We start from the raw sequence: 13214 nt of genomic DNA, 5'->3' as shown, positions 1-13214 counted from the left end.
AAAAGTTCTTATAAAACTAGGGAAAGAATATTTCCCCTTAAAATCAGGCAAAAACAAATTATGACTATTTATGGGACCAAATCTAAATTTTGGGAATCCTAGAACTTACATAGTTTGGGGATTCTGTTTTAATAAAACAAAGAATTTAAGATTCTTTGGCCTCACAGAATGGTCTGTGTAAAAGAGGAGTTTTGAAACTTCCAGCTTCTCCCTTCTTTTTGTTTGTTTCTCCCCATCATAGTAAGGCCATCTTTGTATAGCCATCAGAACTTAATATTTTGTTTTAAATGCTCAGACCAATGCAATAAGAAATACACAAAAGGTATAATAACCAAAAATGGGAAAATAAAGTCCTTTTAAAAACTGATATGGTTAAATGTTCAAAAACATCCATTGTAAAATAGAGAGCCAATAGTAGTATCTATTTAATAGGACTGACAGAATTAAATAATTCACATAAAGGGAATATAATACGTTTTTAATAAATATTAGCTCATTAAATATCCCAGCTTGACAAAGAGGCTACTTTTCTAATTGGCTAATTTCTTTACTTAGTTTTTGTTACTTTTAGACTTCTGCTTGACTTAGATTTGTTCTGTGTTTTTATTTTTTTTAATAAATTTATTTTTTTATTGAAGGGTAACTGCTTTACAGAATTTTGCTGTTTTCTGTCAGACCTCAATATGAATCATCCATAACTTCTTCAGTTAAATGCTTAGTTCATCTAAAGTTACAAGATTTTGACATAATTTTTTTGCATTTATTTTCATCAAAGTCTATAATTAGAGTTTTGATTTTTTTGATGCCGAAGTTATTGAAGATTCTTAAGTGTAGTAATTAGAACAAAATTTTGTTTTAATTTGGAGATGATTCTATCTTTTAAAATTACTTTAGAGAGTAGTTTTATCAACTATTGAATCATGTTACCTGTTAATGAGTTGTTGTCTCCTGAGTTAGATGAAGACTCAGAGTGCCTTTTCTGTCCTAAACATTTTCCAGCTCTTTGGTAGAAATAAAGACTGTTGAATTCTTTTTGATTTACATTAGAATCAGAAGCACAGGATAAATCCAAACTGGGGACAGATGGTGATTCTTTCCAGAAAGTCTTTTTAGTCCCAGCATTTGAACTTTCACAGATGAAGCCTTCTAACTCATCCGACTGATATTTTTGCTGATTAATGAATAAATTATCTTTCTGAGAGTACCATTTGTCACATGTACTCTGCTGTGCACCACTCTGTAAATTGAATGAATGATTCTGTTGTTCCCATACATTTCTCTTAAAGTTCCAACAAAGAGGAGGTTGAGAACCCTCAAGTAAAAAGACAGGAGCTGACAATTCTTTTTTTATAGGTCCTTTTTTTTCATGTGTTCCCTTTTTCTGATAACTTATAAAGTGAGGGGTGACTGTCTTCTGAGTGTTGATTGGTGATATTATAGTTTCATAATTCATTTCTGTTAGACCCAAAGAAAAGACATCTGACTCTGAATCATTCTGGTTCAGAAGAGAATTACCAGACACATTCCTTGCTTCTGTATTAGTCAGAACAGAATTATTCTGTACCAAGTTAGGGTTACAACTAGACTCTTTCCAATAGCTGGTCTGATTGCAAGAACTCACAGATGGTAAAATGCCTGGCATTTCTTTTATTTCCATAAGGGAAGAGGTATAATTTGAAGTGCTGTTGGTGTCTTCATGTACTGTCTCTGCTAAGTCTGAATATTGATAGTTATTATGTTCTTGAATGACAGAATCTGAAGAGCCAGAAGCTGAACTCTGAGAAGTAAAGGTTCTAGTCTGATCCCTGTTTTCCCGAGGTGATGAAATTTGAGGTGATTTTGTTATGGAAGGACTAATCTTGAACAAGGAAGTGATGCCACAAAAATGCTAAAAAATTTATAAAGTTAATTAATATAATGAATATGTAACATAAAAATCCATGAAATAAATATAAATAATGATGCTTAACTATATGGAAATAAGGAAAACTATAAATAAGTAGTCCATTCAAAGATATTATATTGATCTATGAGAATAGAACATAATTTGGCTCCCATTAAAAGAAAAACTTATTGTAATTTCCATCTATTTCCTAATCACTTAAAATAGAATTTTTAGTTACACAAGTTATCCATGAATACCATTTCCTTCATAAAAACTAAAGAGACTTACTGATAAGTCTAAAGTTTTCTTTAACTACTATAATGAAGGCATCAGAACTGTTTGGAAGAGATGATGTAAACACATAAGAATAGAGTGTAATTGAATATCTGTGGGCATAGTAATACTTCAAAATGATCTGCAATGTGATAAATGATTTGTGCAGAATTATAACTTTAAAATGTATAATGTGTTTGACAACTAGTGAGAATTCTATATGAAATTTAGCTTAAGTAAATTATTTCTTCACCCTTTGAAGTCCAAAACAAACTTGGATACCTTCATTTTGAAAACCATTATGGTGAAAATAGATACTCAAATGCAAAGGAAATAGACTCATAGAAGAATATGGATTTCAAATAACTAACCTTTAACACTTTTTCTGGAACTTCAGGCAGGAGTTCCTGAAGTTGACAAAGAGTTGCTAACAATATCCAGTTCAGTGAAGGTCCTTTATTTAACATGAGCTGAGCCACCAATGGAGTAACACTTGGAAAATCAAGTAAGTACATTTCTTCCTAGAAAAACGTTTAAAGAATAATCAGAAGTGGTCTTTTTACTCCGCTCACTCCAGCAGATTAAAATTGATGTCATTGCACCTACCACTCAATTTGAGATGCCTGGGGGCAAACGTATGGCCAGGAGGGAAATAAATTTGTCTGTCGGTAAAGATTCTAACACCCAGAATTGGGAAGGATCTTAAAGTTCATTGAGTCTAACCACTCATCCAAAGTGATTCATTATAATTCATATCCTTCAAATGACAATTGTTATCTAATGATAGCTCTTCTAATGAGAAACCTTTTAGGGGACTTCATTATATAGCTCAAGATTTTTTCAGCTCTCTCTTTGTAGACCGTATGCCATCATAGTTTGGTTAAAATAAACCATGTGCATGATGTCTAACAGATGTTACAATTTCAGAAAAGGCTTATTATGAAGAGTATAGGAAGAACTTCTATCTAAGTCTAGAAGGATATGTTTTCAGAAAGATCTCATAAATGTCTAGAAATGTAGCAGCCACACTTATTACTAAATTCCTTTTGTTTTTTCTGGGTTACATTGACTTTTTGCACCTTCTTTGATTTTATCAAATGACAGACATGTTAGTAGATTGGACATGGCTTGGTAGGAAGGAAATTGCATATACATACACACAAAAATGTTCTAACCATACCGATACTTGCTGAGAGTACCCATACTTGCTGATAGTTCTGTATTCTGTTTATATAAATAAAAGTCCTATGATTTAATATATATGAATATTTTATTTGTTTTATAATTTTATTTTTTTGAGTAGGTAGAATAGTCACATGATTCAAAATTCAAAAGGACTAAAGGGTATATTAAAGTCCCATTCCTACTCCACTACCTCAGTTTTCTCTAGAGATAATCAATGATATCATTTTGTGGTATCTTTCCAGAGATATTTTATTCATTTGTAAATGAATACATATTAATTTCCCCCTTTCTTACACAAACAGTAGTGTACTGGATGCTCTGCACTGCAACTTTTACATTTCATTTAATATATTTTCAAAGTCATTCCATGTTAGTACATAATGATCTCCATCCTCTTTCCATGATTTTAGGATTTGAATATATTTTAAAATAAGGAAACAGAAACACTAGGTTGGTATGAGAACCTGGAAATATTTATGCTTAAGCAAGAGGAATTTATAAAAATTAACTACCTAATCTTATAACTATTTCATAACTCTACTTTCACGTTGAATTACATAGTTGAATTACTGATGAACCATGGAATGATAGAATTGTGCAATTCTCATATCTACTATTCTTGAATGTTTAAATGTAGAAATTAGAAAAACTATTATATTCTTAAAATATTAGACATTGAAGCCATTAGATCACCCCAAAACAAGTTCATTTTGAAAGTTAATGAAATAAGATCCCATTAAAATAGCTCTATGAAGTTGAAAAATACTCATAGTTCTGGAAAATTGTCTAAATAAATGTTACGCATTATGGCATATTGTTACATATGCTCATGCAAGCATGATAGAACAAGAAAATGCTACCAGAACGAGAATTCAAGTATATATATTTATATTTGCTCTGCAAATCTCTAATTTATATGTTAGGAAATAAACCTTAGATGGTGCAACTTTAAGCCAGGACTTATCCAACCATTCGTGAGGATCTCTTTTCGAGGTCATCAAATTGTGGTCAGCAATTTGTCGAATCATCAGTGCAGTCTCTTCCACTCCTGGGGCAATTATAAGCTAAAATATATTTTTTATGTTAGATTACAGGGAATAATAGGAAGCAAAATATATCATTCAAAAATTGTTTACAATTTGAAGAAACAAAACCCCAGTAGATTCTAATCTTTGAACACTATTTTGGACTGTAAAGAAAGCTGAGCACTGAAGAATGGATGCTTTTGACTGTGGTGTTGGAGAAGACTCTTGAGAGTCCCTTGGACTGCAGGAGATCCAACCAGTCCATCCTAAAGGAGATCAGTCCTGAGTGTTCACTGGAAGGACTGATGTTGAAGCTGAAACTCCAATACTTTGGCCACCTGATGCAAAAGCTGACTCATTGGAAAAGACCCTGATGCTGGGAAAGATTGAAGGCGGAAGGAGAAGGGGACGACAGAGGATGAGATGGTTGGATGGGATCACCCACTCAATGGACATGAGTTTGAGTAAACTCCGGGAGTTGGTGATAGACAGGGAGGCCTGGCGTGCTGCAGTCCATGGGGTCGCAAAGAGTTGGACACGACTGAGCGACTGAACTGAACTGAACTTAGATACAATTTACTAATTTATCTATGTAAAATTCAGGAGGTTTCATTTGTGAGGATAAACAATTTATTTTCCTTCCTTAAATATGATATCCTTATAGTTTCTAATTTTTGGAATTAAATTGTTTTTCTTCACTTCCATTTGGCATTTATTAGTATAGTCTTTTAAACATATTTGGTGTTTTATTTCATCTGTATTAGAAGAAAAAGCAATTTGGATGTCACTAGTAATATTTAATATTTTGCTTTTTTGTAGGTTAAACCTAATAGTTCTCAAGTAAAAATAAGAATGAAAGATATAGTGCAAGATTTTAAAAAAACAAAGTTGAAAAATAAGGATATTTACAGATTAATTTTATGCTGTATTCAAAAAGAAAAATATGTTTTGATTTAATATATTTTTTGGAACTGTTCATCCAGTCATGGCTTACTTGATGGTAAGATACCCCTGCTGATGTGTATGTGTTAAAACTGCATGCTTGGTCACTCAGTCGTGTCTGACTCTGTGACACTGTGAACTGTAGCCCTCCAGGCTGCTCTGTCTATGAGATTGCCCAGGCAAGAACAACGGAGTGGGTTGCCATTTCCTCCTCCAGGGGATCTTCCTGACCCAGAGATCGAACCTGCATCTCCTGCATTGGCAGGTGGGTTCTTCACCACTGAGCCACCTGAGAAGTGTTAAACTTAACTCTAAAAGGAGTTTTAATACCCCCGACTTCCTGTCTGTCACTTATGTTTTCCTCCATGCCCTTCTCTCTTCTGAAATGCCAGCCTTTTCCTTCCGCTTTCATATCTATTTTTATCTTCTTCATCTTTTGGATTTTGTTTACAGAAAGATAACTAATTCATGGGTTAGCAGTTTAAAGTGGATGGAGAATACTGCCCTAAACAATCATATCTTAATAATATAAATATTCTGTCCAGTGGTGGAAACTTAAGAAACAAAGACTGTACAAACCTCACAAAAATAATTATGACATTTTCTTTTCTTTCACAAGAATAACAAATACAAAGCAATGGACATGAGTTCGAGCAAATTCCTGGAAATAGTAAGGACAGGGAAGCCTGGAATGCTGCAGTCCCTGGGGTCACAAAGAGTTAGATATGACGTAGTGACTGAACAATAACATATGCATACTAAAGAAGGACTTTCTTTATATTAAATATACAGAATACACAGAAATATACTGTTTGATTCCAGATTTATTAAAAGTTTTGGATGTTTTGAGAAGATCTGAGACATTTAAATATAAATTTTATTTTAAAGGGCATAATTTTATAGTGGTAATGACTATTACCTATACTCTAGGGTGAGGATTCTGGAGCTTCTAGCTAGACTTCGGGAGATTCGAGAACCCCCGCCTAACATTGTTTTCAAAAATGTGCATGTGTGTATCTATACATTTTTCTACGAAGAGAGTTCTTAAGAAATTGACAGAACTTTTTTTGAATTTTAGAGTAAAATATGGGATGAAATACTAACAGTAAAATATTAGCAGTATTTTCTTTTAGTTTAAGAAAATATATTTAAATTTCCCAATACTCCTTTTATGGCTAGGCTTTCCAGATGCTTGGAAATGAAAAAGTAATCCAACCTGATGGATTGTTTTCTGCCCAAAAAGCCAAAAATGCAAAAGGCCAAGAAATGCAAAAAAGCAAAATGGCTGTCTGAGGAGGCCTTATAAATAACTAGAAAACAAGAGAAGTGAAAAGCAAAGAGCAAAGATATACCCATTTGCATGCAGAGTTCCAAAGAATAGCAAGGAGAGATAAGAAAGCCTTCCTCAGTGATCAGTGCAAAGAAATAGAGGAAAACAATAGAATGGGAAAGACTAGAGATCTCTTCAAGAAAATTAGAGATACCAAGGGAACATTTCATGTAAAGATGGGCTCGATAAAGGACAGAAATGGTATGGATCTAACAGAAGCAGAAGATATTAAGAGAAGGTGGCAAGAATACACAGAAGAACTATACCAAAGAAATCTTCATGACCCAGATAATCACGATGATGTGATCACTCACCTAGAGCTAGACATCCTGGAATACAAAGTCAAGTGGGCCTCAGGAAGCATCACTATGAACAAAGCTAGTGGAGGAGATGGATTCCAGTTGAGCTATTTCAAATCGTAAAAGATGATGCTGTGAAAGTGCTGCACTCAATATGTCAGCAAATTTGAAAAACTCAGCAGTGTCCACAGGACTGGAAAAGGTCAGTTTTCATTCCAATCCCAAAGAAAGGCAATGCCAAAGAATGCTCAAACTACTGCACAATTGCACTCATCTGACATACTAGTAAAGTAATGCTCAAAATTCTCCAAGCCAGGCTTCAACAATACATGAACTGTGAACTTCCAGATGTTCAAGCTGAATTTAGAAAAGGCAGAGGAACCAGAGATCAAATTACCAACATCTGCTGGATCATCAAAAAAGCAAGAGAGTTCCAGAAAAACATCTCTTTCTGTTTTATTGACTGTGCCAAAGCCTTTGACTGTGTGGATCACAGTAAACTGTGGACAATTCTGAAAGAGATGGGAATACCAGACCACCTGACCTGCCTCTTGAGAAATCTGTATGCAGGCCAGGAAGCAACAGTTATAACTGGGCATGGAACAACAGACTGGTTCCAAATAGGAAAAGGAGTATGTCAAGGCTGTATATTGTCACCCTGCTTATTTAATTTATATGCAGAGTACATCATGAGAAACGCTGGGCTGGAAGAAGCACAAGCTGGAATCAAGATTGCCGGGAGAAATATCAATAACCTCAGATATGCAGATGACACCACCCTTATGGCAGAAAGTGAAGAAGAACTAAAGAGCCTCTTGATGAAAGTGAAAAAGAGTGAAAAAGCTGGCTAAGCTCAACATTCAGAAAACTAAGATCATGGCATCTGGTCCCATCACTTCATGGCAAATAGATGGGGAAACAGTGGCAGACTTTATGTTTTGGGGCTCCAAAATCACTGCAGATGGTGACTGCAGCCATGAACTTAAAAGATGCTTACTCCTTGGAAGAGAAGTTATGACCAACCTAGGCAGCGTATTAAAAAGCAAAGACATTACTTTGCCAACAAAGGTCTGTCTAGTCAAGGCTATGGTTTTTCCAGTAGTCGTGTATGGATGTGAGAGTTGGATTGTAAAGAAAGCTGAGTGCTGAAGAATTGATGCTTTTGAGCTGTGGTGTTGGAGAAGACTCTTGAGAGTCCCTTGGACTGCAGGAGATCCAACCAGTCCATCCTAAAAGAAATCAGTCCTGAGTGTTGAGTGGAAAGAATGATGTTGAAGCTGAAACTCCAATACTTTGGCCATCTGATGTGAAGAACTGACTCATTTGAAAAGACCCTGATGCTGGGAAAGTTTGAAGGCAGGAGGAGAAGGGGACAACAGAGGATGAGATGGTTGGATGGCATCACTGACTCAATGGACATAAGTTTGAGTAAGCTCCGGGAGTTGGTGACGGACAGGGAGGCCTGGCATGCTGCAATCTATGGGGTTGCAAAGAGTTGGACATGACTGAGCGACTGAACTGAAAAGCCAAAAGCCATATTACCAAATTATTCTAAAATAATATGTCTAGGTAACCACCTTTAACATAACAATGTCATCAAGTAGGAGAATGGGAGGCTTGAGTATTGGTGATATATTGGTGATAACAAAATCAGAGCAATTTGATCATACTTGTTTCTCAACTTTCATGGAAAAATGGACCTACTTTTAAGAGCATTAGGAAAACTTGAAAAGCTTTTGGAATAGTTGAAGTCAGGTAGGAAGAGACTCATTTGGAATGGACTGTGCCTGGGCAGTAATTCCTATTTCATCTCCAAATGCCTTCCTTGGAACATACACTTTGTAGGCCATGTCACTGTACCTGAATACTATCACTTATTGGTATCAGATACCCCATGTAGAGAAAAATAAAATGATTCTCTAAATCATGTTTTGCATATGACTGCTCACTATTAAGTGAAGAGAAAAGAGGCTGATTAAATGGTGAAACCTCCCTTGAGTGAATAAATGAGAAATTTACATTTATTTAGATAACTTTTCTGAGAATTGTATTTCTTTGTTAAAAATGCATCATAGGATCAAAATTATCTGGATTTTATTTCAAATAGATCATTTGATGATTTTCTTAACAGGTTCTGCTTTCACTGAATTCTATTCAGTGGATGTTTGTGGAATATTTTTACTGTGTACAAAACACTATGCTAGAATGCTACAGGTTTTCCAAGGAAAAGGGCCTAGTTCTCATGGTTCAGAGTGGATAATATATGAATAAATACCTTATATTATAATAAAGATATGAAATGTTATTTGGAGGATGGGAGGAGAAATTTACCTTGAGTGTAATTAGGGCAAAATTTTTTAAAGGCGATAATGTTTAAAGGAATAGTATTTCTGGGGAAAGACAGGACAGAATCACATGGCTGAGAGGTGATAGTGTGGAGACATATTCAGGAAATGGTGGGTAGAATAATATCTTTAAGGATTCTAGGATTACTAGGCTTCCCTCGTGACTCAGATGGTAAAGAACCTGCCTGCAATGCAGGAGACAGGATTTGATCCTTGGATCAGGAAGATCCCCTGGAGAAGGAAACAGCAACCCACTCCAATATTCCTGCCTAGAGAATTTCATGGACAGAAGAGCCTGGTGATGGGCTACAGTCCATGGGGTCCCAAAGAGTCAGATACAACTAAGCTATGGGTCAAATTGTGGAGGAGTTTGAATCAGCTGGGATCAACTCTATTTTGATGATGTAGGAAGCTGTACAAGATCTTTTGAGCAAGACAGTTCAACTCAACAACATATTTTTCAAGAACTTGCTGTGTAGGTTCTGCTTAGTGTTAGGAAGACAAAAACAAAAAAACACATTCCCTTTCCTTTAGGAGCTTGCAGTCTCAGTAGTGAAGTATCACATCTGTATTTCAGAAATGTAATTGGTGTCAATATACATGATACATGGGAGTGGGAAAAGAGTAGAAATAAGGAGATTAATTAGGAAAAAACTCCAAATATGAGGTGAAGGCCTTTATTTAGGGAAATAGCAATGGGAGTAACAAGGAGAGGCATAATCTAGAGACGCTGTAGAGTTAGAGGGAAGATTTTTCTACTGATTAGCTTAGAATAGTAATGCCTTAAACTAGGTATAAAAATTAACAAAAATGTTAAATAAAATAGAGTTAGGAGACCAGAGGAGGAGCTCTCATGTCCTACCATGATAGCAGAGTCCAGTAAGAAGAAAGACTTCCTCTTCTTTCCTGGCAAGAGTTCAGCCAATGAGAGACTGTCACAACTCCGCTGATGAAAAGTCACTATACTTTGAACTCTCAACTCCTCCAATGGACTCTTTGTTTATTATAACTTTCCAACTTTCTTTTTCCCTCTTTAAAAGAGTTCCCCTCTCCTTTCCGTGCCTGGACTTGCACATGATTTCCCATATTTCCCATGGTTTCTAATGGTTGCAGACCCTAAATTACAATTATTTGATTCCATATAAACCCATTTTTACTGCACAAATAACTGGCCATGTATTTGTTTTAGGACAACACAAATTTGGGGGAAGATACAAATTGTGTTTTGGATATGCAGAGTTTGAGGTACCCGTGGGATATTCATGTAGGCATTTCCAATAGAATTCTAGAATATTCGTGCAGACTTTAAGAAAAGTTAGGAAAATGTTAAGGATTTTCTTAGACATGAAAGCTAAATTTGTGGGAAATGTCTGAGTTTAACAAAGAAAGAATATAAAGTGATAACAGTAGAGAACTGAGCCCTCCATTTGGAGAAACTATCTAAACATCAGAGTGGGACATTGAAAAAAGCCAAGAAAGAAGATTGATTAGAGATCACCAAGGTATTGCTCTATTCATATGTCATAAAATTTCTATTTTATAGTAGATATACACAGTATATCTTCCATAAGTGAATATTTTTGATCAAGGGATATTATTTTTATTCATATTCTGACATGTTTCCAAAAAATCTCAGTTGTAGAGACAAATTATGAACTTAAATTCATTGAAGGCTTTTAGAGTAGAAATTTAAGTTTAAAGAATATATGTAAATTTGAAAACCATTCTTTATATGGCTTTCAATATTTTTTTTAGTTTACCCATTTAATGTTTCTTCTCACAGGGCAGTTGAATTTCATTATAATTTTGGTTTATGAAAAATACTCATGAACAAACATATAGGAAAAGAATACCTTTACATCCAGTTCTTCTGATTTTAGCCCAGATGAAACCAAAGCTGCATAAATCAGTGCTAGGTGATGAAGAGTCTTTTCTGTAAGATGGTACCTAAAAAAATAAATATGTGTTATTCTACTCATTTGATGTCTGATTGTACTTATTAAAAATGTATTTTATTTTCCACATTTCATAATGTCATATTTTTTGTCCACTCAGCACTCTTTTGTAAAAATAATTCCACCTCCTTTCTTCAACGGTACTGTTAAATCTAGAGAATGCTCTGTGTGGGGGGTGGGGGCGGAGTGGGGAGAAGTTTAACTTATCCTCTTACTGGCCCCAGGGACGGCTATGTGATTGAAACCTAGCCAAATAGAATACTTCATATTCCTGTCCAAAGTATCAGGTTCAGATATGAACACATGACCAAAGTAAGAATAACTAGATTTCTCCCTGAGGCTTTTCCCTGAACTGTTGGGGGAAAAAAAAACACTCTTTAAAATGATCATTATGTGACGTGATAGAGGTGTTAACTAACACCGAGGTGATAATTATAATTATATTGCAGTATATAAATACAGGGGCTTCTCCAGTGGCTCAGATGGCAAGGAATCTGCCTGCAGTGTGGGAGACCTGGGTTTGATCTCTGGGTTGGGAAGATACCCTGGAGAAGGGAATGGCTACCCACTGCAGTATTCTTGCCTGGAGAATCCCACTGACAGAGGAGCCTGTGAGGCTACAGTCCATTGGGTCACAAAAAGTCAGACATGACTCAATGACTAAACAACAACAACAAAACAACAACATATAAATATATCAAATCAACAGATTGTACTCCTTAAACTTATACAATCTTATAAATCAGTTATATCTCAATAATTCTTAAAAACACTCCTTTTTTCCTTCTATAATTATGTGACTCTTGAGCTGTGAGTGAATATTTCTATTACCTTTATCCACTCCAAGCAAGAAAAAAGAAATTTATTGGTTCATATCACTTTGGGTCCAGGAGAAGACATTGTTGGACCCAGGAATTCAAACCACGTCACTGAGGCAATGGCTTTCTTAATTTCCTGCCTCTTCTTTCATCTGCTGGCTTCTTTTCCAGGCAAGCTGTTTTCATAAGAGTGGCTGATAAGACAGGCTCACTGTGCCTAAACTGTTTGTATGAACAATGTGGTTTCTATTGAACACTTGCTTTCTTTTTGGAGTCTAGAGTTTTGATTTGTGACTAGCTCTTAATAAATGCCCTGGGCACTCAGTGTCTGGTGAGTTTCCTGATAGACAACATTTCACAAGTGTGGGCACAACTCATTGCTGGGAAAATTAAGCATGTTCTATGTGACTCTACTAGGAGAGGACTCTTGGAAGCTTTCTCCTAGTTTACCCTGGAATTTGCTCCATGCCCTTTTCCCCTTTGCTGAATTTGCTTTGTAACTGTTCACTGTAATAAATCATAGCCATGAGCACAAGAATATGCTCAGTGCTATGAATACTCCTAACAAAGACCAAACTTGGGAGTTGTCTTGGGGATTCCTAGCACTTTTTCTCAAGCAAGAACTAATGGCATGAATGACTAAGGTAGTGATAACTGGAACAATTTATTTTGTAGTTTCAATTTTCCTCATTTGATCAGTTAATTAAGATACTTTTAAAATGTTCCAATCTTCTAGAAATATGGAACTGAGATACCTAGAAGTCTGGAAAGAATTACATTTTAGAATAATATATTATTGTGAATAAATGATAATTCTTCACATCCTGAACATAAATCTATCTCAGACTATTGCTTAATTAATTTTTCTCATGAAAATCTGGATAAAAATAAGTGGAAATCTCCTCTTATTATCTCTTGTACTACATTTGCACCTCTACGTGGATACCAATCTAAAACCAACTTTAAAAAATTTCAAATCAATTGTTTATCCAGAATACTTCCAAGTTCTTGATAAAGCTTAAAATGCATTATAGCCTTTATTAATCTTCAAAGTGAAAATTTGATACCTGAATAATTATTTTAATTTTTCAGTTCTGGTAGAAAGGAAAAACTAGGTTAAATGAGTGCTAGAGATTATTGTTAGTAGAAGAAGAAAT

The 13214-nt window shown here is 35.1% G+C and overlaps 1 protein-coding gene across 1 annotated transcript in view; it reads right to left on the bottom strand.

The window, feature by feature from the left end:
• Positions 1–13214, bottom strand: part of SHOC1 (shortage in chiasmata 1) — a 95396-nt gene that overhangs the window by 8174 nt on the left and 74008 nt on the right. The window contains exons 23-26 of the mRNA XM_069575432.1: positions 11138–11231; positions 4276–4407; positions 2530–2679; positions 928–1888 (exon numbers count right to left, since the gene is read on the bottom strand). Coding sequence (XP_069431533.1) covers positions 928–1888; positions 2530–2679; positions 4276–4407; positions 11138–11231 — 1337 coding nt within the window. The remainder of the gene's footprint in view (positions 1–927; positions 1889–2529; positions 2680–4275; positions 4408–11137; positions 11232–13214) is intronic.

The sequence above is a fragment of the Ovis canadensis genome, chromosome 2, assembly GCF_042477335.2.
Source record: "Ovis canadensis isolate MfBH-ARS-UI-01 breed Bighorn chromosome 2, ARS-UI_OviCan_v2, whole genome shotgun sequence".
NCBI classification, from domain to species: domain Eukaryota; kingdom Metazoa; phylum Chordata; class Mammalia; order Artiodactyla; family Bovidae; genus Ovis; species Ovis canadensis.
Note: the sequence above shows the minus strand (reverse complement) of the source record. Positions and strands in the feature narration are given on the sequence as shown.